Genomic DNA, 25393 nt, shown 5'->3' on the forward strand with positions numbered 1-25393 from the left:
TAACCACTGCCCCGCAAGGCAGAACAGCTTATGCACAAAGAAACAACCCCAGCTAGACCCTCTCATGACCCACTTTTAGGATTCCTGTGACCTTGAGAATCCTCACCCTATTTACACTTCCAGAAGACACTGTGATCTCCTATCCAGATCACCTGGCACTGCCAGCAGTGACAGCTCACACACTTCCTGTGCACCAACACACACAAATCTTCTCCTCAGCCCTTGTCTCCTCAGCACTGACCACCACCTTAGGACATCTTCAGTTTTGGTGGCTCCCAGCCCCTCTGTCCCTGCTGACAGGTCAGGACAGCAAAAGTGGCTCCAGTTTCCACAGTTCAGTTGCTGGAGCTGGAAGGCTTCCTCACCTGCACAGCTGATAAAGCTGCAGCTGATGGCTTTATAAATACCAACTAATCTGGGTAAGATTCTTACAGAGAGGGACGCTCTAGAATTTACACAACCAACCTGAAAACAGGTTTTTCCTGACACTCTTCAGAAAAGTCTGTGAGAAAACAAGCACAGGACCTCAGCAACCACCAGCAGACAAAGCTTTACCAGAGTCCTAAAAATGGCCCAGCTGCCATGCAGGAGTCCAGCACTTACATGAAAGGAACAACACCTTCCACGTGACAATCAGGACCAGCAGAAGCATTCCAGAAAGAGAGTCCGTGGTCTCCACTGCCTTACCTTGCTATCCAGCTTCTTCATTGTCACCAGGTCCAAGGACTTGAGCGAGTGCCCCGTGGGGGTGATGAAGTACAGGCAGACGTGGATCCTCGTGTCGTGGTAGTTGAAGAGGGACCGGCGGATCTTCAGCTCTTCTTGCAAATAGTTTTCAAACTGCGTATCAATGTACTCTACGATCGGCCTGTAACTAAAACCAGCCCATTAGCAACCAGAGACTGCAACAGCTTAAGGGCTTCAGGAGTTCTCCTGGACATTCCATGGTGTCACTTCAAGTGGAGTTACGAGACTCAAACACTTTAGCCTTTCAACAGGAAATGTGTGGTGTTTACACACAGACCTCATAATCCAAAGGTTGCCGGAGATTCCTGAGGCTGCACTGCAAAGTCTAAGGACAGTGGGGCATGGAAAAATGACTACTTGCCCAGACCAAACTCTGCCCACATCTCAGGGCTGAACCATCTGGCTTAGCAATGCAACATGACAAGGAGAGACCTTGGAGTCCCAGAAGCCTTTACCTGGGGCTTGAACAAAACATTTGTGTAATTAAATGAGACAAGTCCAGAAACGCCAAGCACTGCCACAACAGATAATTCCTGACCCTGCACTGAGGACAGCCTGTTAACTGCTCACACTGCTGGAAGACACCATTCCCTGCCGGAAAGACCTCCTACGACCTCTCTTTTTGGCTCTTCACCCAATCCCCTCTAGGTCTAGCCCCCAGACCCAGAGCCAGCACTGCTCTGTACCAGCAGCAGCTCTGCAGTGCTGCGAGCAGACCCGCGGGCAGCCCGTGGGGAAGCACCAGAGGAAGCCCCCAAAGGCCGAGCAGATGGCACGAGACCTGCCTTTCATCTTTATTGATCTGATCCCCGAATCCCACGGCGTCCACGATGGTGAGCTTCAGGTGCACGTTGCTCTCCTGCAGGTCGTAGGTGCGGGGCCGCAGCCGCACCGCGCTCTCGTAGTGACTCGCCTCCTCCGTCTCAAACGTGGTGTTGAACAGGGTGTTCATCAGGGTAGATTTCCCAATGCCAGTCTCACCTGGGAAGGACAAATCATCGGCTCACTGCAGCATGGGTTCCTCACAGGTACCTCAAAGCACGTTAATTAGAGAGCAGAGTAATTTATACTGTGAAAGGTGGCTACAAATCACTCATGGACAGACAGGTAGTTGTCACACGGGATCTGCCCTCGTGAAGGCCTCCCATGCTCAATGCAAAGCCAGCACAGAGCACTTGGGTCTCATCTCCCAGTGAGTATCATAGAGCACAGCAAAACACACCATTTTCCTCTCCGTGTTCCCTGACTTTGTTTGGGACTCTGCACTAGAGAAGCTCTGGAGAGCACAATTTTAGGAGCCATTGAAGGATGCCTGGGATGCATCACAAAAAGCTACATCTCAGAATATTTGGCTGACAAGCTGTTTGTGAGCCAGAAAGGCTTTGAACTGCTGGTCCTCATAACAAAACCAGACTCTGATAATTTCCAGATTGGCCTACAAGGGACCCCATTTAAACTGCTCCTTCCCTGCACACAGAACCATTGGCCACAGCAGTGAACAGAGGCAAAACCCAAGGAGACAACCTGCTACTCCCTGCTCATTTCCCAGGCAGTCCATCCTGCTACCACTTCAGCAGAGACAGGCACTGCTGAGGAGCCCTACAGCAGATACCCTGCTGGGAGAGCAGGAAGGGGAGCAAAGTTCTGTTCCAGGGAGATGCCATGCCTGCTGCCAAGGGCTTTGGACTCTTTCCTTCTTCCAGCACCACAGGCTCTGCTCTTTGCAGGAGGATAAACACCTCACATTGCTCAGAGCAGGGCAGAGGCACATACTGCTTCCTACCAGCTGTGGCTAAGAGTTGTGCAAGAAAATAATGCCAGCTGGTGCTCCAGATTATTCTGAGAAGAGATATATGGAGAATTCACTACTGATGTCAGCTGCATTCTCCTCTTCACTTGTGGGCACTGTTGGGAGCAGGAACTGGCAAACAGGGTGGAGCTTTTACTTTCTTGTCCAAAAAAACCCCAAAGGCCAGATGAGAATGTAGGAGTATCCATTCTGGTATCCCCAAGAATGATACTGATTAAAACCATATTGCCCTCTGCTGCAGTAACCCTTCTGCTAAAGAACAAGTCTATGAAGTTCAAGATTGTGATTCCAGCCACGCTCTTTACTTGTGGTGTGGATATGCCAGAGTGGCTTGGGTATGGCACAGGCACCTTCTCAAAGCTGTCAGGTTGCCACTGAACAGTCGACACAAAGCCACAGGAGCTGCTGTCTCTGGATATATTTTTGCTGGTCTAGCAGGTCACACTTCAGACCCCATCCACCATACAAGAACCAGCCAAATCAAAAATAATGCTCATCTCATCACTGGAAGCAATTTGTCTCTAGTACTCGAGGCAGGATTGCCTGCTAGATCACATCAATACCAAAGGTAAAACCCATGAATATAATGAGGTTATTTTAAAGTCAGCCCCTTGCACTCACTCACAATCTCCCAGATAAATGCACTACAATCAGTATGAACAGGAACACTCCCCCTCCCTTTCCTAGCATAGAGGTGACCATGCTTCAAGCCCTCTGACCCACCTGGGAAGGCATTGACCAGGCACAGCTCAGACACAAACCTCTTATTCCCAGATTTGGGGTGCAGGTTTACACTCAGAAATGACCAAGTTACCACCAGCAGCTCTCAGCTAATCCATGGTGCATCTGACTGCATCTGTCTGGACATCATATTCACCAAGAGCTGCTGGTGCCAGCCACCCCAGTTTGCAAATGGAAATACTTTACTTGCCATACACAGTCTTCCCTTAATTCCTTCCTATTGCAAAGCTGCTGCAGTGGAGGGGATGAGCAATTCCTCACTGGTTACGGAAATTCTCCTGCTTTGACTCAATGTGATTTTAAGGGAGTTTGGCATTTCTGACTCGCTTAAGTCACTGCCAAGGCTTGTGGCACAGCTGGACACACCAGAAACCCTGGCCCCAAGCTCAGCCCGTGTGTGCTCGCAGAGGACTGTGCTCACCCACACAGAGGATGTTGAAGCTGAAGCCCTGGGTGACAGACTTGCTGACCAGCTGATCCGGGAGGCTGTCGAAGCCCACATGGCCCCCCAGGGAAAGGTTCCTCTTCTCTTCATTCTGGTAGGGAGAAGAAGCCAGATTAGCAAACTGCACTGAGATGGCAAATCAGGTTGATGAGGCCCAAGACCAGGATTACCCACCCTCCTGGGCACTGCACAGCCACCCACACAAACCCCAGCACTGCCCTCAAGAGCTTGTGTTCTGGCACACTACAGCACAACCCCAAACAGCCACCAACAACAGGAGAGAGGGTGTACAACACTGATCTCCGGAGGGAACTGGGAGAACTAAGCTACCGAGATCCAAAGAAAACACCAGTGTGAGCTCCAGCTCCATGCAGCTGGGAAGGATCAGCAAAGGACACCCCACCACTGCATGTTTTAGCACCCATTTCTCCTCAGCTTTTTTGATTTCATTTTCTGAAACCTTCCAGCACTGAATTCAGCTTGACAGCCTCTGCATTTCCCCCAAGCACTGATCTTCTTCCCTCTGCTGTTGCCACCACAGCGTGCTCTGTTTGCTCAGGGGGTGCTGCTCCCGCAGGCAGGGCGAGGAACCCTCTTGCTTTACCATCTGTGACCACGGGTTTCCACCGTTCCTCTGCTGTTCCTGTTCCTGCCTCCCCCGTGTGCACTTTGTTCTCCCTTCTGTCTCCTCCCTCCCCCAGATCACCTGTAGAAGCTTTGCTCAGGAACTCAGACAATAAAATCTGAGGAGACAGCCACTCTGTGACCTGTGCTGTACAGAAAGGCAGAGCAGAGCAGCTATAAAATCCAGCAGCTATAAAATCCAGCAAAAAGGAGCTGACAGAAGGATAATTTCTGTTTCCAGTGGTTAAAAACAGGAAAGTTTAGATTTGCGCAAATATATCAACAGATTTGCCACCTCTGCACAACCAAGCAAGGCTGTCTGAACCCAGGGGCCAGCCCAGCCCACAGCCCCTGCAGCCCCTCAGGCACTCTCACCCATCCCTGGAGAGGCAAGGAGAAGGGATTTCAGAGCACCATCCACTCACCCCCACAGTTTCTTGGGTAAATGACTGTTTTCCTTAATCACCAGCACACAGAGAAGATGGGGATGGAAAAAATGTCTGCCCTTGGCCTAGCTCTGCTTCTTCTGTCTGTTCCTGACAACTGGAACTTAACGTTTCAGCACTAAGTCTGTGAGACAGGACCATCCCTGAGAAGAGCCTAAGCTGCCTGTCAAACTTTAAATTAAGTCAAGAGGAAAATAAAAGAACTGACGTGATAAGCCTTGCCTATTGCTCTGTGCCTGCAGTAAGATTGTTAAACAAAACACAAACCTTTGTTCAACTGCATCTCGAGTCAAAGCCTTCTTCAGCTCTGCCTTTGGCAGAACAAATATTCTCAGCTTTGTAAAATAAGCCATTTAAATCACGAGAACAACTTGTGAACAGCTGAAGCAGCTCCTATGCCTCACAAACAAACCTTCTGGCTGTCCTGGTTAGCATTTGGTACCCATTTTCAGATGATTTCAGCCCGGTGCTCTCCTAAGGGACTCCCTGGACAGAAACACAACCCAATCATAGCTGGGCTCCTGTGACCCAACCTGCTTCATCCCACCAGGATTGATCACACTCACTAAGCAGAAGTTGCAATCAGTTACAGTTCCCCTGTGCAATTGAGGGCAGCAATTAAGGTTTTAAGGTGCCAAGAGTTTAGGTGAATTAAAAATAACAAAAAGCCCCTAAGACAGGGAGATCTTCACCTTTAACTTTCTTCCGTGCATCTGTCAGCACATGGAGATGCTAAAGGTCAGACTCCAGAGCACTGGGAGAAAAGTGAGCCTGTGCTGCTCCAGGCAGCCCAGTGCTGAGCTGTGCATGTGCCATGGGATGGTGCAGTCACACAGGGAAGGGGAACTGGGGACACGTGTGCTGGGAGGGACTCAGAGCTGTTCAGGTTTGGTTTCCCCCTCAGGGAACAGGCTGTCACAAGGCACAGGAAGCCACTGCAGGCACCAGCAGAGCTCGGGGGGCTTCCTTGGGCTCTCAGCCCATTCCCTCAGCCCCCCCTTCCCCGTGTCCCTCTGAGCCACCACCATACAGAGCTCAAAATGCCAGTTCCCACCACTGCAATGCGGTGACAGCCGAGAGCCGTTCCCACAGAAAGTCACCCGGTTTGATGGTTACACTTTGTGTCTTTTCATTTGAAATAATAAACAAAAACAAGCAAACAAAAACACAAACTAGAAGCCTGGGATGACATTTTGGATGGGAAATAAATAAAGGCTGCCGATGGCTATGATTAGGCTGAAAGTGCCCGAGGCTGGGAGGAGGTTTCCAGGCAACAGGCAGCACCACTGCTCGAGATTTTAAAATAGGCTCCAGCTCAGCAAGGCTGCATTTAAATAGGCTCCAGCCAGGCAAGGCTGCATTGAGAACTCAGTCATGCTTTGGCTGCTGGAAACCCAAACGTGGCCACACAGGGCTTCTTCTCTTCTTTTTTTGGCTTTCAGTTGCTGTTCATTACGGGACAGGAATACACTTACTCAAAACTGCTCCCATCTCTCAAAGCTGCTAAACCAACCAGACAGACCTCAATGAAACATTTCTGCCAGTGACCTTGAAATGCAGTTTCCTTCTATTTCTGTAAGCAGCAATAATAATCTGGTTCAAGTTCAAGGCACTGCAGATACCAAAGCAGAAAACCATTTGCTGTGCTTGCAGGGCGTTCAGCTGTCACTCAGCTCCAAGGGGATTTTGCTGTGTTAGGACAAACAATGCTAACAGCTGCTGGGAAGTAATAAGATTAAGAAAAGAAAGAAAGGGGAAAAAAGTTTTCACTGTTTTATTCTTTCCCTCCAATCCATTGAGCTCACAAACCTGAGAGCCTTGTGAACACAACCACTGCTTGTGCTCACTGGTGGTGTTTGGTGTGCTGACCTGCCTGGGGAGGAGCCTGTCCACCCTCCTGACCAGCCACCCCAAGTGACCTGCCCTTTTGGCAGCTCCCACACTCCCAGGGTGGCTCAAGGACAGCTTGACACAGTTCACCTGCTAGTAAAGACAAGGTCACCTCCACATTGAATCCTTTCCAGCAGAAGCAGCCAGCCTGCAAGGCTCAGCATAAATAATCAATCCAGAGCACAAATGCTGCAATAAACGAGGGCAGCAGTAATGCAGCAATAGGGGGGGGGTGTTGGTTTTGTTTTAAACAAAAGGTAAGGATTTCAGTGGGAGTTTTTCCACATTTTGTGCCAGCAATGAGACTGCCCTGCAGGACAGGAGCTGGCAGGTTATGTGGCAGAGCCAGATGGGATCAGCCATGGCAAGAGCCAGGCAGGAACACAGTCCTGCTCTTTCCAGTTGCATTGCTCCCTGCAACATTCCTGCCCTCCCCAGCACCTGATGAGAACCAGGTCCCTCATCTCATGGTATGGGGAGACCACTCTCCTTCTTACCAGGCAAGAGCCCATCCTGGGGCTGCAAATAACCATGAGGCAGCTGACCTTTCCTGAAGCCCATTCCATCATTACACAACACGATAATTAAGAGTTTGCAATGGCTCCGAGTGGGAACTCCCACCACAAACAGCCACTGCAGCCCTGAACATCACTTCTGGGGTCACTAATGATGGGCATCCTATGATGAGCAGCTACCAGGGTTTAACTTGCAGCCTTTGAACGTGCTCTTCAAAGACTTCTGTGCCTTGAGCTGATCTTCAGGCTTGAAGCAGAGAGCCAAGGGGATAATTCGTATTTTGAATCTGGAATTTTGTGGGAAATGAAAGATTCATCATAAGGTCAGAGTAGAATTTATGTATTTTCAAATCCAAAGTCCTTTAAATGTTTTCACAGACGCTCTGTCCAGGCAACAGGCACATGAATGGCTCCTGTGGGCACAGCCACAGGAACAACAGCCATCCCAGAGGGACAGCGATCTTCAGCTCTGCTTTGACAGAGACATCACAGAACCCTCCTCTTGGCATGCAGCAGAAACACACACATGCCCTTGGCAGCACAGATGGACACAATTAGCTGAGCACCCAGGAACTGAACCAAAAACTCCAAACACAGAGCTCCCAACCAGCTGCAAGGCACCAGCACCCCGGACTCGCTGTGCTGGAGGCTGGGGGTGCATTTGGGATGCACAGTGGCACACTGGCCCACTCCTGTGGCATCAGCAGCACAAAGCTGCCCAGGGAACCAACAGCTGCACTTGGAACCCAGCCCAGCCTCCCAGGGCCATCCCCAGCAGGGTCCCCCGGCCGTGCCATGGGTGGCAGGGCTGGGACAGACGGAGCAGCGTCGCCGTGGGCAGCTGCCACAAACCACATCCCCAGAGATGACAGGTTACTGGGCCCTTTACTGCAAGTCACACAAGAAAAGGCAGCAGAGAAGCACGATCACAGAGAACAAATCCAGATGCCTGTAAGAAGGTCAACACAGTATCATGTACTAATTAGGCTCTTCCTCGTAGACAGAGTGATTAAAGAAGCCTGTGAGGAGAAGTGCACAGGCTACAGCAGCAAACTTGTGCCTACGGTTCTTCAAAAAATAAAACCTGCTCACAGTTTCTCTTCATGCTTCACCTCCAAATTGGCACCAGTTTCAATCTGCGTCATTACAGTTTTCAGTGGCTTCTTCCAGGAGAAGGGGTTTTATCACTGCCTGCACAGCCCAGGGGGATGTCAGCAGTGGGACCAGCTCCATGGTCAGCTGCCCCTCAGCTGCAGAGTGTTCTTCACTGGGGCTCCTGGTACAGAGCAGGGCAGCTCAGTGCTTTTAGATGTGCTGCCCCTGCTCTCCTTAATTTCACCAGGAGCACCATGAACAGACTGGACCTTGGATAGAAAAGGCCATTCTGACATCAGTTGGTTAAAACATATAAAATAAAATAGATGTCTAGGAGTATCACCTTTCAGTTAATCTCACCCAGAAATCCTCCCTGGTGACATATGCTCGTGTTTCCTGCTCAGACAACCCTCGGGTCTGTTTTCCTGAGTGACGCAGGTGACAGCATATGGGTAAACAAAAGTGTAATCCAATGCCACAATCATAAATGGGGATTTTTTTTTTAAAAGGGTGATAGCTATTTTTAAGAACTTGGCATGATGGGAGCTGTAATGTAAACCCTGGGCCCAGCTACAGCAGACTCATCGGCATACAAGCAACTGGTGAATAGAACCACGAGGGAAAACCAAAAATCACATGGGTTAGCTGACAAACACTGAAGTCTCCTGGACTTTTACCCTGAGGGACAGCACAGCACTTTTCTGTATCTGAGGTGCCCTTTCCCATTTCTACATCGCAACAAAACATAAGTGAGAAAGATGAACAGATGACTTTTTCCAAGGCCAAACAGTGAAGGCCTAGAGGGGAAACAGGAGGGAAATTCAGTCCTTTCTTCTTTTTGCTACAGGAAAAGGGTTTACCCTTGAGCAGTGACCTTCTACCCAGAGGTGTCTGGTGCTCCCTAACACTTCCTCGGGCACCCCTGTGCTGCCAACTCGGTGTCTCCCTGAGCTGTGTCCAGGCTGCAGCTCCCAACACCAGCCCCATGCAGCTGGAAGCACAGCAGTTCAGAGGAGAACTTCTGTCTTCCAAGAGCTCACTAGGCAGATGTATTTCAGGTCCTTCTCTTCCCAGACTTTTTCCATTTACATTTTCCACATACATGCAGAAAACAGCAAGAGGCAACAACACAACGTCTGCGTGGCACTTTTCCACAGTGCTTCAATTCCCACCACCGAGGCACACTTGTGTTTCCAAATTCCTCAATCCTGGGTGACATCGTGACCTTACACAACACCAAATCCTCCAGCACTTACAGCATGGGTCCCCCTCCCACCTGGGTGCAGTGGGTATCTGTGTCACACCAATGCCCAGCACTGGGTATTCCCACTGCAGCAGCACAGGTCGGCAGGCAGACCTGGAGCCATGGAGCAGTGTGCCAGGCCCCCTGGAACCATGGAGCAGTGTGCCAGGCCCCCTGGAACCATGAAGCAGTGTGCCAGGCCCCCTGGAACCATGAAGCAGTGTGCCAGGCACTCCAGAGGCATAGAGCAGTGTGCCAGGCCCCCTGGAACCATGGAGCAGTGTGCCAGGCACCCCAGAACCATGGAGCAGTGTGCCAGGCACCCCAGAACCATGGGGCAGTGTGCCAGGCACCCGGCAAAGCACAGAGCACAGACTCCATTTACAATCAAATCAAATGAAAGATAAACCAGCAGACAGATTGCAGCTCCCTGATCAGTGACTCGGGGAGCAGAGAGGAAGGGCAGGGAAGGCTCTGCATGGCCAGGACACCCTGGCACAGCTCCCATGGCAGGACAGGCGGGCAGCGCTCCGAGGGGCCGGCTCAGCACCCGGCACAGCTGGGACTGTGCTGGGCACAAAACAATGACTTCACCTTCTTCATGCCCTGTCCACAATCCTCAACAGTGTGTGCAACACAGAGATTAATACATGGACCAGTGGGGTTTGGAGGATGCTACTCCCTTGTCTCCTGAATGGAAGTGCATGGAATCGGCAAATTATTCAGTCCTGGTGCAGGGAGTCTCATTTTGCAGCTGAGCACAGAAAGGACTGAGTGAGATTTGGCTGTTTGTTCAGTCCAAACAGAGCAAGCTGGTCCCATGTACAGGCTCACCCGTGCTGGCACCCAGCAGCTGCCCTGCCAGCCACAGGCACTGCCTGGCCCCTCTCAGGCCGGGCACTCTGGGCAGCACTTCCACAAACCACGGAGCAGAGGGGGCTGCTGCAGGGTCCAGCACGAGCAGGATCCCCAGCCCAACCCCACGACCTCCCAGATGCCCACCACTGTCAGATTCCTTATAAACGTGCTTGTTTCTATCATCCTTTCACAAGTACATGCAGTCATGGAGCAGCTGAGTACTTGCCTAGAAACCTTTGGGCAAACAGTGTCAGAAGCCAAATTCAGCTTCTTTGTCCAAGCAGGCACTCCCTGGGGCCTGGCCCAGCTTCTGGATCAATGCAGAAAAATCTGACAAATCACCTCTCAGGAGATCCTCTCCATCTCTGAATATTGGCTCAACAAATGCCACTTGACATTTGCAAAGCGACAGCAGCGAGTGCAGACTCACGTTTCCATGAAGAAAACATTCCTTTTTCTTGTTCAGAGCTGAGGGGCAGTTACCAGCAACATCACACCTGATGTTTGGAAAACACCTCTATGGTGCAAGCAACATTCAAAACAGATGCTATCACACATCAAAATATTATCTGTCTTGTACTCACAGGCCAAACACTATTAGATGTATAACAGCACCAGAGAATGAGCTTGCACTTTGCAGTCTACTAAGCCAAAAGAGATGGCCTCAGAGAGGTAATGAGACCAGATTTTAGGCTGCCTAACAACAGTCAGAGGACTCTGAGCATAGTAAATTTTAACAGAGGGCTTCAGTGTAGTAGGCATGGCCTCATGGGTGCCTTTGGCACTGGAGATGAAATGAAGCACCCTCAGCTGGGGCTGGCCAGGGGAGCTCTCAGCACCTCTTAGGCTAAAGTTGTCATATCTAATGCCACCTAATCTCAGATTTGCAGAGTGCAAGCACACATTCCACCTTGAAGGTTTTCAGTTAATCTAAAGCATGTGCTTAAAATTTCAGATCCCCATCGTGAAGCACTTAATAACAGGCTGGGAGAAGAAAAGAGGAACTAAAAATAAGCCCACAGAGAAAGTTTTAGATGCAGGCTTTGTGTTGATTTACCACTTGTCTTGCAATAGTAACCCACTGTGCTTCAGCTCCTCTGGTGCCTCTCACTCCTGCCCACTCTGTGGTGGGACATGGGCAGTCAGAGAGGAAATGGTGTGAGCAGCTCTGCCTTCACTGTGCCTGTGCAGGGAGGGCAACAGAGGTTTCTCCCTGCTGTGGCAGCCCTAAAGAGCTGTAAAAGGTGAGGCTGTGATGCCTAACACTGCTCTTCCCTCCAGCAATGGCAGGGCAGAGCCCCAGTGCCTTCCCTTCCTTCTCTTTTCCAAGACATGCTGGAACACAGCCACCTGAGCCAGCCCTCCACACACAGGACACTGTGTCAGCCAGACATCTCCAGTTGCTGCAAGCTCACAACAGGCTCCCAGCCCACACTGAAGTCCCCTCCAAAAAACCTCACACTAAACCAACACAATCCCCAGCCCCCCTTTAAACCACTCTTCTAAGAATGCCAAGAATTTTCCCAGACACTCGAGCCTTTATTCATATCCCTCCCGGCTCCCAGCTGCACTCCAGGCAGGCAAAAACATCCCTGAAGAAACCAGATATGGAGTCACCACCGAGAGACACGCCAAGTAAAAACTAAAGCCACTTTACATTACAGAAGCAAGAAGGCTCAAGGGAGGAGGTTCCTGCCTTTAAGTAAAGGTTATGTTGCCTGATGTGATGCCTTTCTTGAAAGCTTTTAGACCCGCTTTTAAGAGTTGTTCATAAACTCTAAGACCAGTGATTGCATTGCAAAGAGCAATGCTCAGCACTCAGTGAAAGCAAATTTCAACCCCCCTGGTGTGGTGCCGACGTTTCCCGATGTCCCACGTGCCCCAGGCCAGGCTCGGGGAAGCCCGGGCTCTGCTGCACACCCGGGAAACCCAGTGGGACACACTGCAGACACCTCCCTGAGGAGCCGGACAGGGATTCAAGTGAGAAAGCCAAACTCCCTTGAAGGGAGGAGCTCCTTAGGCAAACTCCTTAACTGCTTTCCTGTATCCAAGGAACTGGTGCCAGAGTTTGGGTTCCCGGGACACACCTCGTGCTGTATCCCAGCTGTGGGTGATGCTGGGCACTCCCAGCAGCCGGGAGGAGCAGGGACCTGCACACTCCCCTCCTCCCCTGCTGCACCAGCCGGCTCCCCCCAGCACTGCGAGCACACAGCTGAACTCAGGCCACTGCCTTCAGCTTCCTTTCAGCCCCAGCAGCCTTTCCTCCCTCAAAAAACCACAACAAACCACAAAACATAAAATAAAAATCCTACACACATCTACACATCAAGTGGCACGGGCTTAAAACATCAGTTTTTGCTGACTTTCAGAGCCAAGTCTGAAGGGAGAGTAAAGCTCCTCATCTTTTCTCACACCACACACATCCAAGATGATCCATTCACAACCTGTGAATGCAACATCAGTTCTAATTTTCTGCAAACAAACTGACTGTTTCTGGCTTGAATTCCTCTCTGACTTTTTACACTACAAGCAAAATTCCCACATGCTTCCTTAAGCTGTTACTTAGCAATTTCCCTATAACATTTATAAAGCTTACTTAATTAATTTTGAGGTCTTTCTTAATCAAGAAAGGATTAAACATGCATTTTGTCCCTATCACAAGTCCTGGATGAGATTTTACAAAGCAGCAAAGCAGGATTTACCAGGCATTATACACACAGTGTTTTGCAAACATGGATGTTGCCTTTGAGAATAAGGAAAGTTAGTTAAAACAGAGAAAACTATGGAACCAAAAATGAAAGACATTTCCTCCAAAATGACCTTAAAGGATGAGAAAGTTCAGCTCCTTGGCAGCCTGAGAATTCCATCTCCCATATGCTATTCAAAACCAAGCAAAGTCCAAAACACAATATAACTTTTTAAACAGGCTGAAGGAAAAGAACCTAAAACACAGACAAACAGGAACTCCCCACATTACCCTGTCAGTTTTGCTTAAAAATTACTTATTCAGAAGCTTCTAAGGTTTTGAATTTAATGGACTTCACAATTAACCCTGTCAAGAGGCTAATCTTAGCACCTTATCTAGCAGAGACTTTCCCAAGTTCACCCGAGGCAGCAGATGCATTCCCAGCTTACACTCAGCTGCTCTGACCAGCAGAACCTCTTCCCCACCATCCCTCCACAAGGAAGAGGAGACACTTGGCAAACACAAATGGCTGTGGGACCAAGCCAGGAGATAAACTGAATGCCTACCCCTAAGGAGCGGAATGGAAAAGGTTTGGGGCAGTTTAAAAGAAGTGTTGAAGAGGGGAAAAAGGATCCGGATCCCCATCATGCCAAACGAGCCACGCTGGATATCAGCCACCAAGATTATTTGTTTTAGTTACCACTTAAAATAAACACGGCCAATTCCCACATACGTTTCCAGAATTTATTGCCCAATTACACTAAACGGTATTATTCAGTATATTTTTAGAGAAGGGAACAGAGACATAATGGGAACCCAAGAGTTTTGGTCAGAACTGTATGCTTTTTCCCAGTTTGCCTCATGCAACCATCCCACAGCATCTCCACAAACAGCTCTCCCAGCCACTGACCAAGTCTCCTTGTAATAGTACCTGGAAGACACCAGAAAGAGAACATCCCACAATGTACCACAGCCACTCAGCACTGAGAGCTAAACCACAGTCATCATGCTAATAAAGCTGACTGCTATATATCCTATTAACACATGCCTCCAGAAAGCCTCAAAGTGTATTAGCACAGAATACCTTTAAGCTGAAGAATCAAGGCAATGGAAAAAAAGAAGAGAAAACCACTATCTGAAAAAATACATGTAGGAAAAAGCTAAGCTGAAAGGACTGTGTACGAAAACACAGGATAGATGAACTGGAAACACCTTTGCTGCAGCAGACAGGGCAGGGGAGCGTTGCTGGGAGGCACTGGCAGCCCTTCCTCAGGCAGCCCTTTTACTGTGGCCGAGCTGACAGCCAGGATCAGCGTGGATTAGGGTGGAAGGCCCAGCCCAGCCTGCCATAAGCAGGGTCTGGACCAGAGACCCGGCACTGCCCCTCTGCCCCGAGCTGCCCCCACACCCCGGGCACCCCAGGAACACTCCCAGTGTCTGGCACAGCGTGAATCATCTCCTGTCCCAGCACCCACCTGAGCAACGCGGGCTGCTCCGGAGGGTTCCATCTTCCCGCTGGGAACGCGCTCCCCGGCAGCCCAGAGCCAAGGGCATGCCTGTGCAGTGCTCTGCAGGCAGAGGGGAGCTCAGGCGAGCAGAGGCTCAGGGATGTGTCCTGCCTGGTGCAGCCGGAGCACTCGGGATGCACTTCCTCACACACGTCATGCAGGGTGGCACAGCCCCATCACAGCACCTTGTGCCCCCTGAGGTGAGGATGGGACAATCCCAGCCCCTCCATGGAAACCCAGCTCCCTGTGCCAGCCTGGCTGTGAGGCAGTTGGAGGCAGAGAGGCAGGAGCCCCGAGGCAGGGTGCTCCATGGGAACCAGGGTGCTCCATGGGAACCTTGCTCTGGCTGTCTGACATCTCCGGAATTTCGCGTGTGTGGGAGACGGACACTTCTGTGTTTCACAAAGGAATCTGAACATCCAAACAAAGTGGTGCCTCCACAGCCCTGACCCCAGGGGCCCTGGTCAGCCACAAGCCGAGAGTGGCGACCAGGGCTGTATCCAAGAATCCTGCGGTTCCCACTGACACCATCCTCCTCTGGAAACCTCCCGTCACCCCATTTGGGAGGGGGGGGCCGACTCCCTGTTTGGCTCCACCTTCTGTACCCAAATGTCACAAGCTGGAGGTGAGCACGGCTGCTTGTGCCAGAGAAGAGGCTCTGGAAGAAAAGCACATGGTTGGAACTGAGAAGCAGCAGCACTTTCAGGATTTTTTTCTCACTTGAGCTGCTCTGGGAGAAGAGATGGGCTCTGTTAGCTGTCTGACACTTCTGTGATACGTGAACACAAATGCAAAGCTTCGGCTACAAGCCCAGAGCTTGGTGCAGATGTGGGGAAGGGGAGAAACAAGCAGGCTGTGCATGAACACAAGGTCCACCTCAACAAAACACAAATATGGGACAGGACAATGTTATTTCTAAAGGTTGCAGCTAATCTGAAACAAACAGGGCAGCTTCTCCTATCCACATCCTGAAGTGTGTCCAAGACACATTCTGAATAATCAAAGTTAATCCCATAAACATGCCTCTACCCTACAGAGGAGGGTTAAGCAGCGTGCCCACACCCTGCATGTTTCCCTCAGTCCCATCACCTCCCAGATTCCTCCTAATTGCACAACCCAGGAAAAGCCAATTCAGCATCATGCCAGTTTCTTCCCCTCCCAAGCTCAGAGCCGAAGGAGCAGCAGAAGGAAAGGAGAGGAGTGGAGAAGCGTGGCTGCTCCTGCAGAACAGCCCAGCCCTGAGCCCTCAGCTCGCACGGCGGTGCCTCGAGCCGACAGCGCTGGGGACAGGGGGGGCACCCGGAGACAGGGCTGTGCCTCTCCCCGCAGCTGGCTGCCTCTTCTGCCACACAAGATAATATTTAGGGAGCTTTTGGCCTTCCAGCAACGCTGGAGACTGGCTGACAGCTGCCACCACAGCACTGACAACAAGCCCTGACACCGGGCTGGCCTCCTGAAAGAGAGTTATTCTTCAGGCTTTCATTTGTTTTGCCAATGCTGAGGGCACACACAGCCTCAGCCTTCGCCAGCTCATGGCCTTCCACCCACGGCCTCTGCCTGCCTGCCTGCCTGCCTTCCACCCCCCCACGGCCTCTGCCTGCCTGCCTGCCTTCCACCCCCCCACGGCCTCGGTGCTCGCTGCAGATCCGAGTGTTCAGAGCAGCTCTGGAGCTCCCACGCACAACAACATGTTGCATCTCTGCTGCAAGGAGAGACCGACAGCAACAGCACCATGGCAGGGAAGGGGAAAAAAATGCAAAAAATCTTATTCTGGGCAACATTCATTCACGGTGCATACACAGAAAATTAGTGTTTCACTGTGGTGGGCTGTGGGTGAGTAACTGGCTCTGTGGCTGAGGCAGTCAGAGATGGCTTCCTGTGTGAGGACAGGCGAGTCTCCCAGGGAGGCACTGCAGGGCTTGGAGAGGCAATCACCAATTTGTCCCCTGCAGTGGAAGACCATTTTTGCCATCGCTCCTTCCCAAAAAAGCATATGCTACAGGCAGAAGAGCTGGCCAGGGCAGGGAGGGAAAGGGCTGCTCCTGCTGGGCTTGCTTCCTGGTGCTTGCTACCAGCTTGGAGAAAAATCTGTCACTTGTGTTCCACTCTGCATGGGAGATCGCTTGAGTTTTTCCAGGCTAAAGGTGAAGTAACTGAACGGCAAAAACAGACAAGAAAATTCAATCCTGGAGCTTCCAAATGGTGCCTCTGGCTGGGCGAAAAAATAGAGCCAGGGGAATGTCAGAAGTTAAGTCAACCCCATTTTCCACTGGAATTAAGCCATGGAAAAGTTTTCCTTGAGAGTCTGATTAAAATGTAAGCCTGTGCTTAGGACCTGCCGTGATAAGACTTCTGGCAACCTCTCTGCCCTGGTCACGGTACACAGAGCTGTTCTCAGCTCACTCCTCATGCCCATCTTTCACAGATTAAGGTGTCACAGTGGCCCCTCACAGGGAGGAGCAGGTTTAGGCTGTGCAGTCATTAAGTGAAACCCTGAGCTTACAGAAAACAGCAGCAACATATGAAGTTTATCCCAACCAGGCAGTTATGGCAGGAACAGGCACCGTTCAAAGGTCCCTCTCCTCCCACAGAGCTGGGAGCAGGTGACAAGGAGGCAGTGGTGCCTCAACAGGTAATGCTCACACAGCTGCCAAACCGGCCAGACCCACCCCAAGCTCAGCAACTCACTGCAACAAAACAAATCCCATTGTCCACTTCCAGAGAGGAAGATGCTGTTCAGCTTTCCTCTGTATCAGGTGGTGTTTCTTCTGCAAGATGTTCTAAGGGACATTAATTTAAAGTAAAGCTGCCAGTACCAGCCAGACGTCAATCCCTCAGATGAAGGGAGATCTCAGGACTGCATGTAGACAGCTGTCCTGCAACCACAGCTCTCACACTGCCACAAACAAGTGTCCAGTGCTCTCTTCACTGGGCAGCAGTGTTCACACACCCCTGTCCGTGCAGGCAGCCACAGTGTGCACACCAAGCAATCAGCCACAACATCTTCCAAAGTCAACTCTTCGTGTTGAACTGTTATCTCAGCCCAGCCCTGAGGCTGAGGACACCTGCTCCTCCTCACAGGATGCAGCTGCTCAGCTTGGAGCCCAAGCAACCGCCTTTGCACCTCCAACTCAGACTGTGGGTTAATGCAGATAGTTAAGGAACAGCATTTTGTGAGGTCGATGGGTTTTATTTAAAAAGAGAAAGCAACAGATTTGGGAGTTTTGAAAAAGCTTCTTAAAAGCAAAACAGTCTTACAGCCTCAGTCTCACATCTCATCCCATTTACTCTCCTACGCACCTCCAGTCGCTTCTCCGTCACTCCTTCTCCTTCCAGCTTTTCTGGGTTCCTTCAGAGCTCCTGCATTTCCCTGCTGCACTTCACACACCTTCTGGCTTCCACCTGCACGTGGTGCTTGGGCTGTGTCCCACTCAACATCCCAAGATCCTTGCTAATGCTGCCAGTGTCTGCTCCAGCACACAGTCACTGCCTGTGCCAGCTCAGCACTGCCCAGGCCAGGCCACGAGCAGCTCTGAGTCTTGATGACAAAGTATTTCATAACGGAACCAACTATCAGCTTTCTCCCCACTCTGCTGGTGAGTATCCTTGGGTCTCCAGAAGTCATGCCTGCAGACCAAGCCTGAGCAAGGCAGTGCTGAGCCACATTCTCACAGCAGATCAGCAGAGAACTTCAGTCTCCAGGGCCTGAAGCAAATCTCTCTCACAACACTACTTTCACAAAAACAAAGGCGGTGTTGAGCACCACTGGTGTGATCCTGCTGCCTCAGAGGCAGCTTTCCACGGGAGAGCTTCCTTTCATTTGCTTTTGTTGGTCATTTCCAACAGCAGCACTTGAAGGGAACTTTATTGTGCTGGAGACAGAGGCATTCTGGAGGGTTGTACAAGGGAAGCGTGCATCTGGGGAGTTTTCAAAACACATTATCCAAACCTAAGGGTCACTACATTCCAGGATGTCAGTGTCAGCTGGACACTTATAAATAGCTTCAACAATCTGAATAGCAAGACCCATTGTGTGTCAAAACCCTCCTTCAGAGGCTTTTTCAACATTACTTCCCACTGCAGGTATAAACAGCTGGTAAAAATAAATGAACTTATCATCACTTTGTTTGGCAGTAACGAGCTGCTCCCATGCAGAATTTATGCTCAGGAAACTGAGGCACAGTGATCTAAAGTGGCACCGAGAAAGCTGTGAGCCCTGCAGAAAGAACAGCTTGGAACACCTGAATCACGAGATTTCCATGATACTGCTGGAGGAACAGCATCAGAGCCGAGACACATCCTGAGGGTAAAGGAAACAGCAGCTGGGACAGACCTCTGCCCCATGTCAAATGGAAAAGAGACATTGCTGCCAGGCGAAAGGCAAACTAACACCATCAAATCAGCAGATCTACTGGGTCTGCAGATCCCTATAAACTCTCCCTGCACAAAGGAAACAGATTTCCTCCTAATGGAATTGGGCACTCAAGCCATGCTGGAGCCAAGCCATTTCCCTTTGGTGCCCAAATGAGAGCCAAGCACCTTGGGAGCTCTTTTTTTTCCTTTCTTCTCTTAAAAGAAAAGTGACAGAATACTGATGTAAGTACTCCAAGCATTCTTTACCCACACCAAAGAACACAAATTAAGCTTAATGTTCTCCGGAACTAGGCAATATTTTAGGTTCCTGTAACACCTATGAAAACCTGCACAGGCAGCAGCAGGCACACCAAATTAACATTAAAGGTATTTATATATGATACCAATTCAGAAAGAATTGCAGTGAGACAGTCATGGTGTTTCCATTCCCTGCCATTGGCTCTACCTTAATCCCCTCCTCCCAGAGCCCAGAAACATTAGCTTTCTTAAATGAGAACCTCAAATCAATTTCCTTTATGCAAGTTTTAACTAAGTTACAGTTTTGCAAATTCATTCTTGAGCTGGAAACTTTTGGGCCAGGATTCAAAGAAATGAAGTGGAGTTTGAGTTCTTGGCAAAAAGTAGCTTTCAAAGAAAACAGTAGCAGGGACTTGTTTGTGCTCAAACGGCATCCCAATAATTCAGACAGCCACCACTGCTGTTCCCATTTATTTAGTAATATCACACCAGACTTTTCTGACTTTGGAGAGCTACGCTACTTAATGCGGTAAAAATGTTTTTAGCTCTACAAGGCTACAAGACGCATCACCGAGCTATTTCACGAGAGCAGCCTTCCAACAACAACAGAAAATTCAAGCGGTAGACAAAGAATAGTTTACAGCCGACACAGATTTTAGCCAGATTGACTTCCGATAGCAGTTATACAACATGTGAGCTGCAGAGAGGCGGCTGAGCGCGGGTCACGCTCCATATTTGCCGTACAGCATTCCTTACCCCGGGACCAGCCAGCCCCGAGGGGCTGCTCTGCCCGCCTCCGAACCCCGCGACTCCCGCAGCATTACACACCCCGCTAAGTTACCGCCGCAGAGTGTTTGGATACCAGCGCTGTGCCAACAGTTCGTGTTTCGGAAGGTCTGACCCCCTCTCTGTGCTGCCCGCCCGCAGGCACAGGCACCGGACACGCTCCGGGAGCATCCCGGACATCCCGGCAGGAGCCCCCGAGCGCGGCGGTACCGCTCCAGCTCCGGCTCCGGCTCCGGCTCCGGCTCCGGCCGCGGCCCCTCCGCCCGCCCTTCCCATCCCTCCCGCCCCCGGCGCTGCGGGACCTTTCCGCAGGGACTGTCCCCGCACCCCGGCCCCGCCCGCGCCCTCCGCAGAGCCCCCGCCGCGCATCGCCCCAGCCCCGCATCGCCCCAGCCCCGCATCGCCCCGGCCCCGCATCGCCCCGGCCCCGCATCGCCCCAGCCCCGCATCCCCGGCCCCGCCCGGGGCAGGCAGAGCCGGGCCGTGTGCCGGCGCGGAGCGGGCCGTGCTCACCGAGAAGCGCTCCAGGTCGGTGGCGGCCATGGCCGGGAGCGGCGGTGCCTGCCCGCGCGGGAGGATGCGGGGAATGGATCCAATATGGCCACTTCCTGGAACTCCCCCCGCCCGCCGCAGGCACCGCCCGCCCGCCGACCGCGGGCACCGGGGCCGGGCGGCACCGCCGGGGCGGGACAGGACGGGACCGCCCCCGGGGAGGGACCAGCCCGGCCGCGAGGGGGGACCGGGGGGCGCGGCCCAGCCGGGGCGGGCGCGGGGCCGGCGGTGAGCGGCGAGCACCGCGCACCGCGCACCGAGCACCGAGCACCGAGCACCGAGCACCGCGCACCGCGCACCGAGCACCGAGCACCGCGCACCGAGCACCGAGCACCGCGCACCGCGCACCGAGCACCGAGCACCGCGCACCGAGCACCGCGCACCGAGCACCGAGCACCGCGCACCGCGCACCGAGCACCGAGCACCGCGCACCGCGCACCGCGCACCGCGCACCGAGCACCGAGCACCGGCGGGAGCAGCGCCGGGAGCGCCCGCACCGCAACGCGGGGAGAATCGTGCCCGAGGGCGGCCGTGGGAGGGCTCGAGCACCCCCGGCAGGGTTCACACAGCCCCGTTTAAAGGTCGGGCTCGATGACCTCAGAGGTCTTTTCCACCCTCGCTGATTCTGTGGTTTCCCCGTGTCGGGAGGCTCCCCAGCGTCCAGCAGGCTGGCAGGACATCGCACACCGCAAGACATCACGCACCGCAGGGCACCACAGACCGCAGGGCATCACGCACACACCGCAGGGCATCACGCACAGACCGCAGGGCATCACGCACACACCGCAGGGCATCACGCACAGACCGCAGGGCATCACGCACACACCGCAGGGCATCGCGCACCGCAGGGCATCACGCACCGCAGGGCATCACGCACCGAGGTGCCGCTGTCACACGCGGGACCGCACCGCCGTTGCGGGCACAGCGTGGGTTCGAGCCGGGACACGAGAGCTCACGGCCCTCACGCTGCCTGTGTTTGTGTAAGGTAAAGTGTGCAGCAGAGGACTGGCGAGCCTTTCTTCATCATTCCTTCCCACAGAAAGCACAAAGCCAACCCCATGGCCTCGCTCTCTGTAGCTGCACAGACACTGGTGTTCCACGAGCTGGTAGCACAGAGCGGTTCCTGTTGCTTGCTGGTGCCCTCTGCTGCAGTGCAGCCCAGGCACAGCTCCCAGGGCCACGGCTGCTCCCAGCCGTGCCACTGGATCCCTAGACCAGACCTGCACTCCTAATCCTAATGGGTTCGGATTAGGTATTAGAAAGAAATTCTTTCCCGTGAGGGTGGTGAGGCATTGGAACAGGTTATCCACAGTGGTTATGACTCCCCAGCCCTGGAAGTGTTCGAGACCAGGCTGGGTGAGGCTTGGAGCAACCTGGTCCAGGTGCAAGTAGAACAGTTTATATAGGAGCAGAGTTAATTTTCCAGGTTGCCTTTATATATCACAAGGAAGCAAAAATAAACAAATAAAAACACTAAACCGTTCTGATGGTGGGGAGATCAGCAAGAGTTGCTTTACCTCTTCATGTTGTGACCCAGGAACAGGCACGGAAAGTGAAGTAAATGCTAAAACAGCCCCTTGGATTTCACAGGCAGCCACAAAGAGCAAGAGGTCATCCCACCTGCCACACGAGTGCAGCAGCAAGATCAAGGCCTTTTGAAGATGGCTGCATCTTCCAGGGCTGAGTAAAAACCTTGATCTTCAAATCTAGGTGGTGCAGATAAACAGAACTCCTTCAGGGTTTTCAACACAGGCCAGAGGAAGCAGTTTGTTAGTAACTCCATACTCCTCACAGTGTGTCCTGGGGATTATTAGAAACCAAATGGTTTATAGTTACACTTTTAGCAGCAGCAGCACCACCACCAAGCACTTTATATTAAAATTTCATTGGTTATACTGACAATATATGGAGCACATAAGGCATTTCTACAGAAATGCTACCCTTCTAAGCTGAAAGCCAATAGGAGCCAATAGGAGATACATGGTAAACTGCATTTGAACAGTTGCTGTTAAGAAACCTTTTCTGAACTGGTTACTGAGGCCCTTGAGTTAGAGCTGAACCCTGCTCATTTATGAGAAAATGTCTTTTATCTGTAAATAATCTTCCCCCCCCCTTCCTGCCCCTTCACAGACTTTTGCTCAATTGTTTATCTATGGAAGGTTACTGCATTTCTCCATGGAACAAAGGAAGAGCTATTTTCCCTCACAATGTGTGCTCTTTGTTTCACATGAGGAACATACCAACAAGGAAAGTGGAAAATCATGGGCTTTGTTATTCTATTTATTCTGGGAACCCCGATTTCATTTTGGAGGAAAGTAAGTTTTTCTTGAGGTAAAAATCCCATCTGTAGTCAATAGCACCTAACCTTCACCTTTCTGCAAAGCAGCAGCATCCTGTCTGGCAGGGACTATCCCCCACATTCCCTTTTCTTCCTCTGTTGCTTCCAACCTGGCACTTTGTCTCTCTTGGGGCTCTGAGAATATCATGGGGGAAGGAGCAAGACCTGGGATACCATCTCTGTCAGTTTTGGTCAGTAGAAACTTTGCTCTGACTAGATGCTGTGCTTGATCTCCCACTTTATTTCCCGGTTTTGTGTGGTGTGGATAATTACAGTCATATAACCTTCACCTTCCACCCCTGAGGCGGTGGGAAAAGCCCCCAGGTTCACTATGCAGTTTACTTCACTGTAATAATGATAACCTGAAGGTTTGGGAAGCTTCTTCACGAGAAAGGTAACTCTCCTCAGCCACATGGTTATAAATAGAGGCCAGCTCTCTATAGCCTGTGATGCAGAACTAGCAAACTGCAATATTGGTGTTTAAAAAAGTAGTAGTAAATTAATTTAATCATAGGATTCTGTACATTGTTCTGTAAATTAAAAATATCAAGACAGTTGGCTTGAAATCTCCTACAAAACAGCCCACGATATTCTGTAAATAGCCCCGCAAAAAAATACTTGCTTTGTACGTTTTTGGTGACACAGAAAAAAAGGCAAAACTTCTCATGCTTTTTAAGGTTGGAAATTTCAGATGACTGATAAGCATAACACCCATAATGCTCCAGGATTTTATTACCTATATTAATAAAATTCATTCAGTTTAATTTCTGCTGCATAATCTGATCAGAGTGTGACCAGCGCCCAGCAAAAGATGCTCTCTGGGAGCTGGTACTTGGCACTCATCCTGAAAGGTGGGGAACCAAAAGGCATTAACAGCCAAAAGGAAAGGCTGGCAAACATGATGTGCCCCATGCTGTGGTCTGGAAATCCTATGGAGGATTAGCCACAGGTGTTTTTTCCTTTATTACAGAAAGTATAGAAGGCTACTGTGGGTTACTAACACCCGCTGAGAGAAAGACTGTGAAGAGGAGCACAGCCACATGCTACAGGTTGCACACGAAGCGAGTGCATGTGAGACAGTGGTTGGAGGCATTACCTGGGTGAAGAGGTCCTTGGGCAGAGTGGTTAAAGGAGAGCAGCCAGTTCACACTCGGCATGGCACGAGGTGCACGTGTAGACATCCTGTCTCCTCTTCTCTGACCTCCTGGGTATGTGCCCTTCTGCTCTGCAGCCATGAGAAAGGGATGCCAGGACCTGCAGTGGGGAACAGTGTCAGTGACTCCTCTCTTTTTGGACCATGACCCAAAGCAAGCCGCTGGGGAGGTGATGGGACCTCAGTCCCAAGGCTTGGCTGCTGAGCAGTGAGGTGTCCTGGGAGCCTGGTGCATGGAGATCCCTGTGCAGGAATGGTGCCTGGCTGGGGATACAATGAGTGGGATGTGACACCTCATGTGCACCCTCATGGTCTTAAGGATACAGGGGTGTGATGGGGTGCAGTGAGCCCACTTGAACCAAATCAAGCAACAGGAGCAACTTCTCCCTTAACATTTGTAACATAAGAAAACATTTTTTAGAAGAGCCTATCCTTCTGAACTATTTTCACTCCTCTCACTCATTTGCAGATATGAACTGTAATCCTTGGGTAGAGCTAAAAGTTTGCAATGCAAAAATCTCAGACTGCTGAGATTTTCTTATGCCTGCAATGGATTCTAGTAAGGATGTGAACAGTGGAAGCAAGGCACAACAACTGATATTTGGATGCAGGCTCATTATTAGGTCTCTGTGTAGGCTGGGCAGACTGTGGCGATGCCACCAGCTGAGAGCAGTGCTCATACAGCAGAGGGGCTGCTCAGCGAGGGCGAGGCTGCTGTGTGTGCCACGGGAACAGGCAGCAATGAGAGGTGTGCCATTCACATGGAAACACGGAGCTACTACAAGATTACACACCATTATGTGAAAGAGCATTAGAGCAGAAAAATGATTTTAAGGAACTGGCTTGGCACCAGCTCATTAGCAAGAGATGAAATAGTTTTTCAGACATTTGCACAAAGAGAGAAGGGTAAAGACTGCCAAAGGAAGACTGAGCTATCTGTGGGAAGTGGCTCTTCCACCCTCAGTAAAAGGTGTGAAGAAGCAGAATGGAGGTCAGCATGAGCAAGGGGGGAGAGAGATGCACTGGGTGGGGGATATGACAATATATATACAGTAATATATAGCATCACATAGAGGTGAGGATATTTCAAAAAACTGACCCATCCACCAATCTTCTGACTCATTTTGAGGCATCAGACCCTAACCTAGCAGGATCGCAGCTCCCGCAGGACACCAGAGGCTTCTCCGGGAATGGAGACCGAACTTTGCGGCGATTTCTACCTAAAGCTGCTTCCACTTATTTGCTACTCAAACAAACAAACAAAACCCACTCGTTTCAGGAAGCATGAAGACGAGTAAATCGATGAAGGGTTCTCCCCTGCCCGAGGAGTCTCCGGAGAACTGAT

At 51.2% G+C, this 25393-nt stretch overlaps 2 protein-coding genes across 6 annotated transcripts in view; both read right to left on the reverse strand.

Annotated features, from left to right (window-relative positions):
• The window catches only part of SEPTIN8 (septin 8), a 40629-nt gene extending 19938 nt beyond the window's left edge, over window positions 1–20691 (reverse strand). The window contains exons 1-4 of one of the 5 annotated variants that reach the window (XM_051794121.1): window positions 20519–20691; window positions 3720–3834; window positions 1533–1728; window positions 688–874 (exon numbers count right to left, since the gene is read on the reverse strand). In XM_051794121.1, coding sequence (XP_051650081.1) covers window positions 688–874; window positions 1533–1728; window positions 3720–3834; window positions 20519–20548 — 528 coding nt within the window. In that variant the 5' untranslated portion in view covers window positions 20549–20691. The remainder of the gene's footprint in view (window positions 1–687; window positions 875–1532; window positions 1729–3719; window positions 3835–20518) is intronic. The other 4 variants (XM_051794122.1, XM_051794119.1, XM_051794123.1 and 1 more) reach the window with 4 other exon arrangements.
• A 1146-nt stretch (window positions 20692–21837) lies between these two features.
• Window positions 21838–25393, reverse strand: part of LOC127473870 (protein Shroom1-like) — a 35345-nt gene continuing 31789 nt past the window's right edge. Inside the window, exons 10-11 of the transcript XR_007905613.1 lie at window positions 23992–24149; window positions 21838–22357 (exon numbers count right to left, since the gene is read on the reverse strand). The gene's annotated coding sequence lies outside the window, so the exon portion shown is untranslated. The remainder of the gene's footprint in view (window positions 22358–23991; window positions 24150–25393) is intronic.

The sequence above is a fragment of the Manacus candei genome, unplaced genomic scaffold (genome assembly GCF_025592945.1).
Source record: "Manacus candei isolate 608988 ecotype Guabito, Panama unplaced genomic scaffold, ASM2559294v1 h1tg000037l, whole genome shotgun sequence".
In the NCBI taxonomy this organism is placed as follows: domain Eukaryota; kingdom Metazoa; phylum Chordata; class Aves; order Passeriformes; family Pipridae; genus Manacus; species Manacus candei.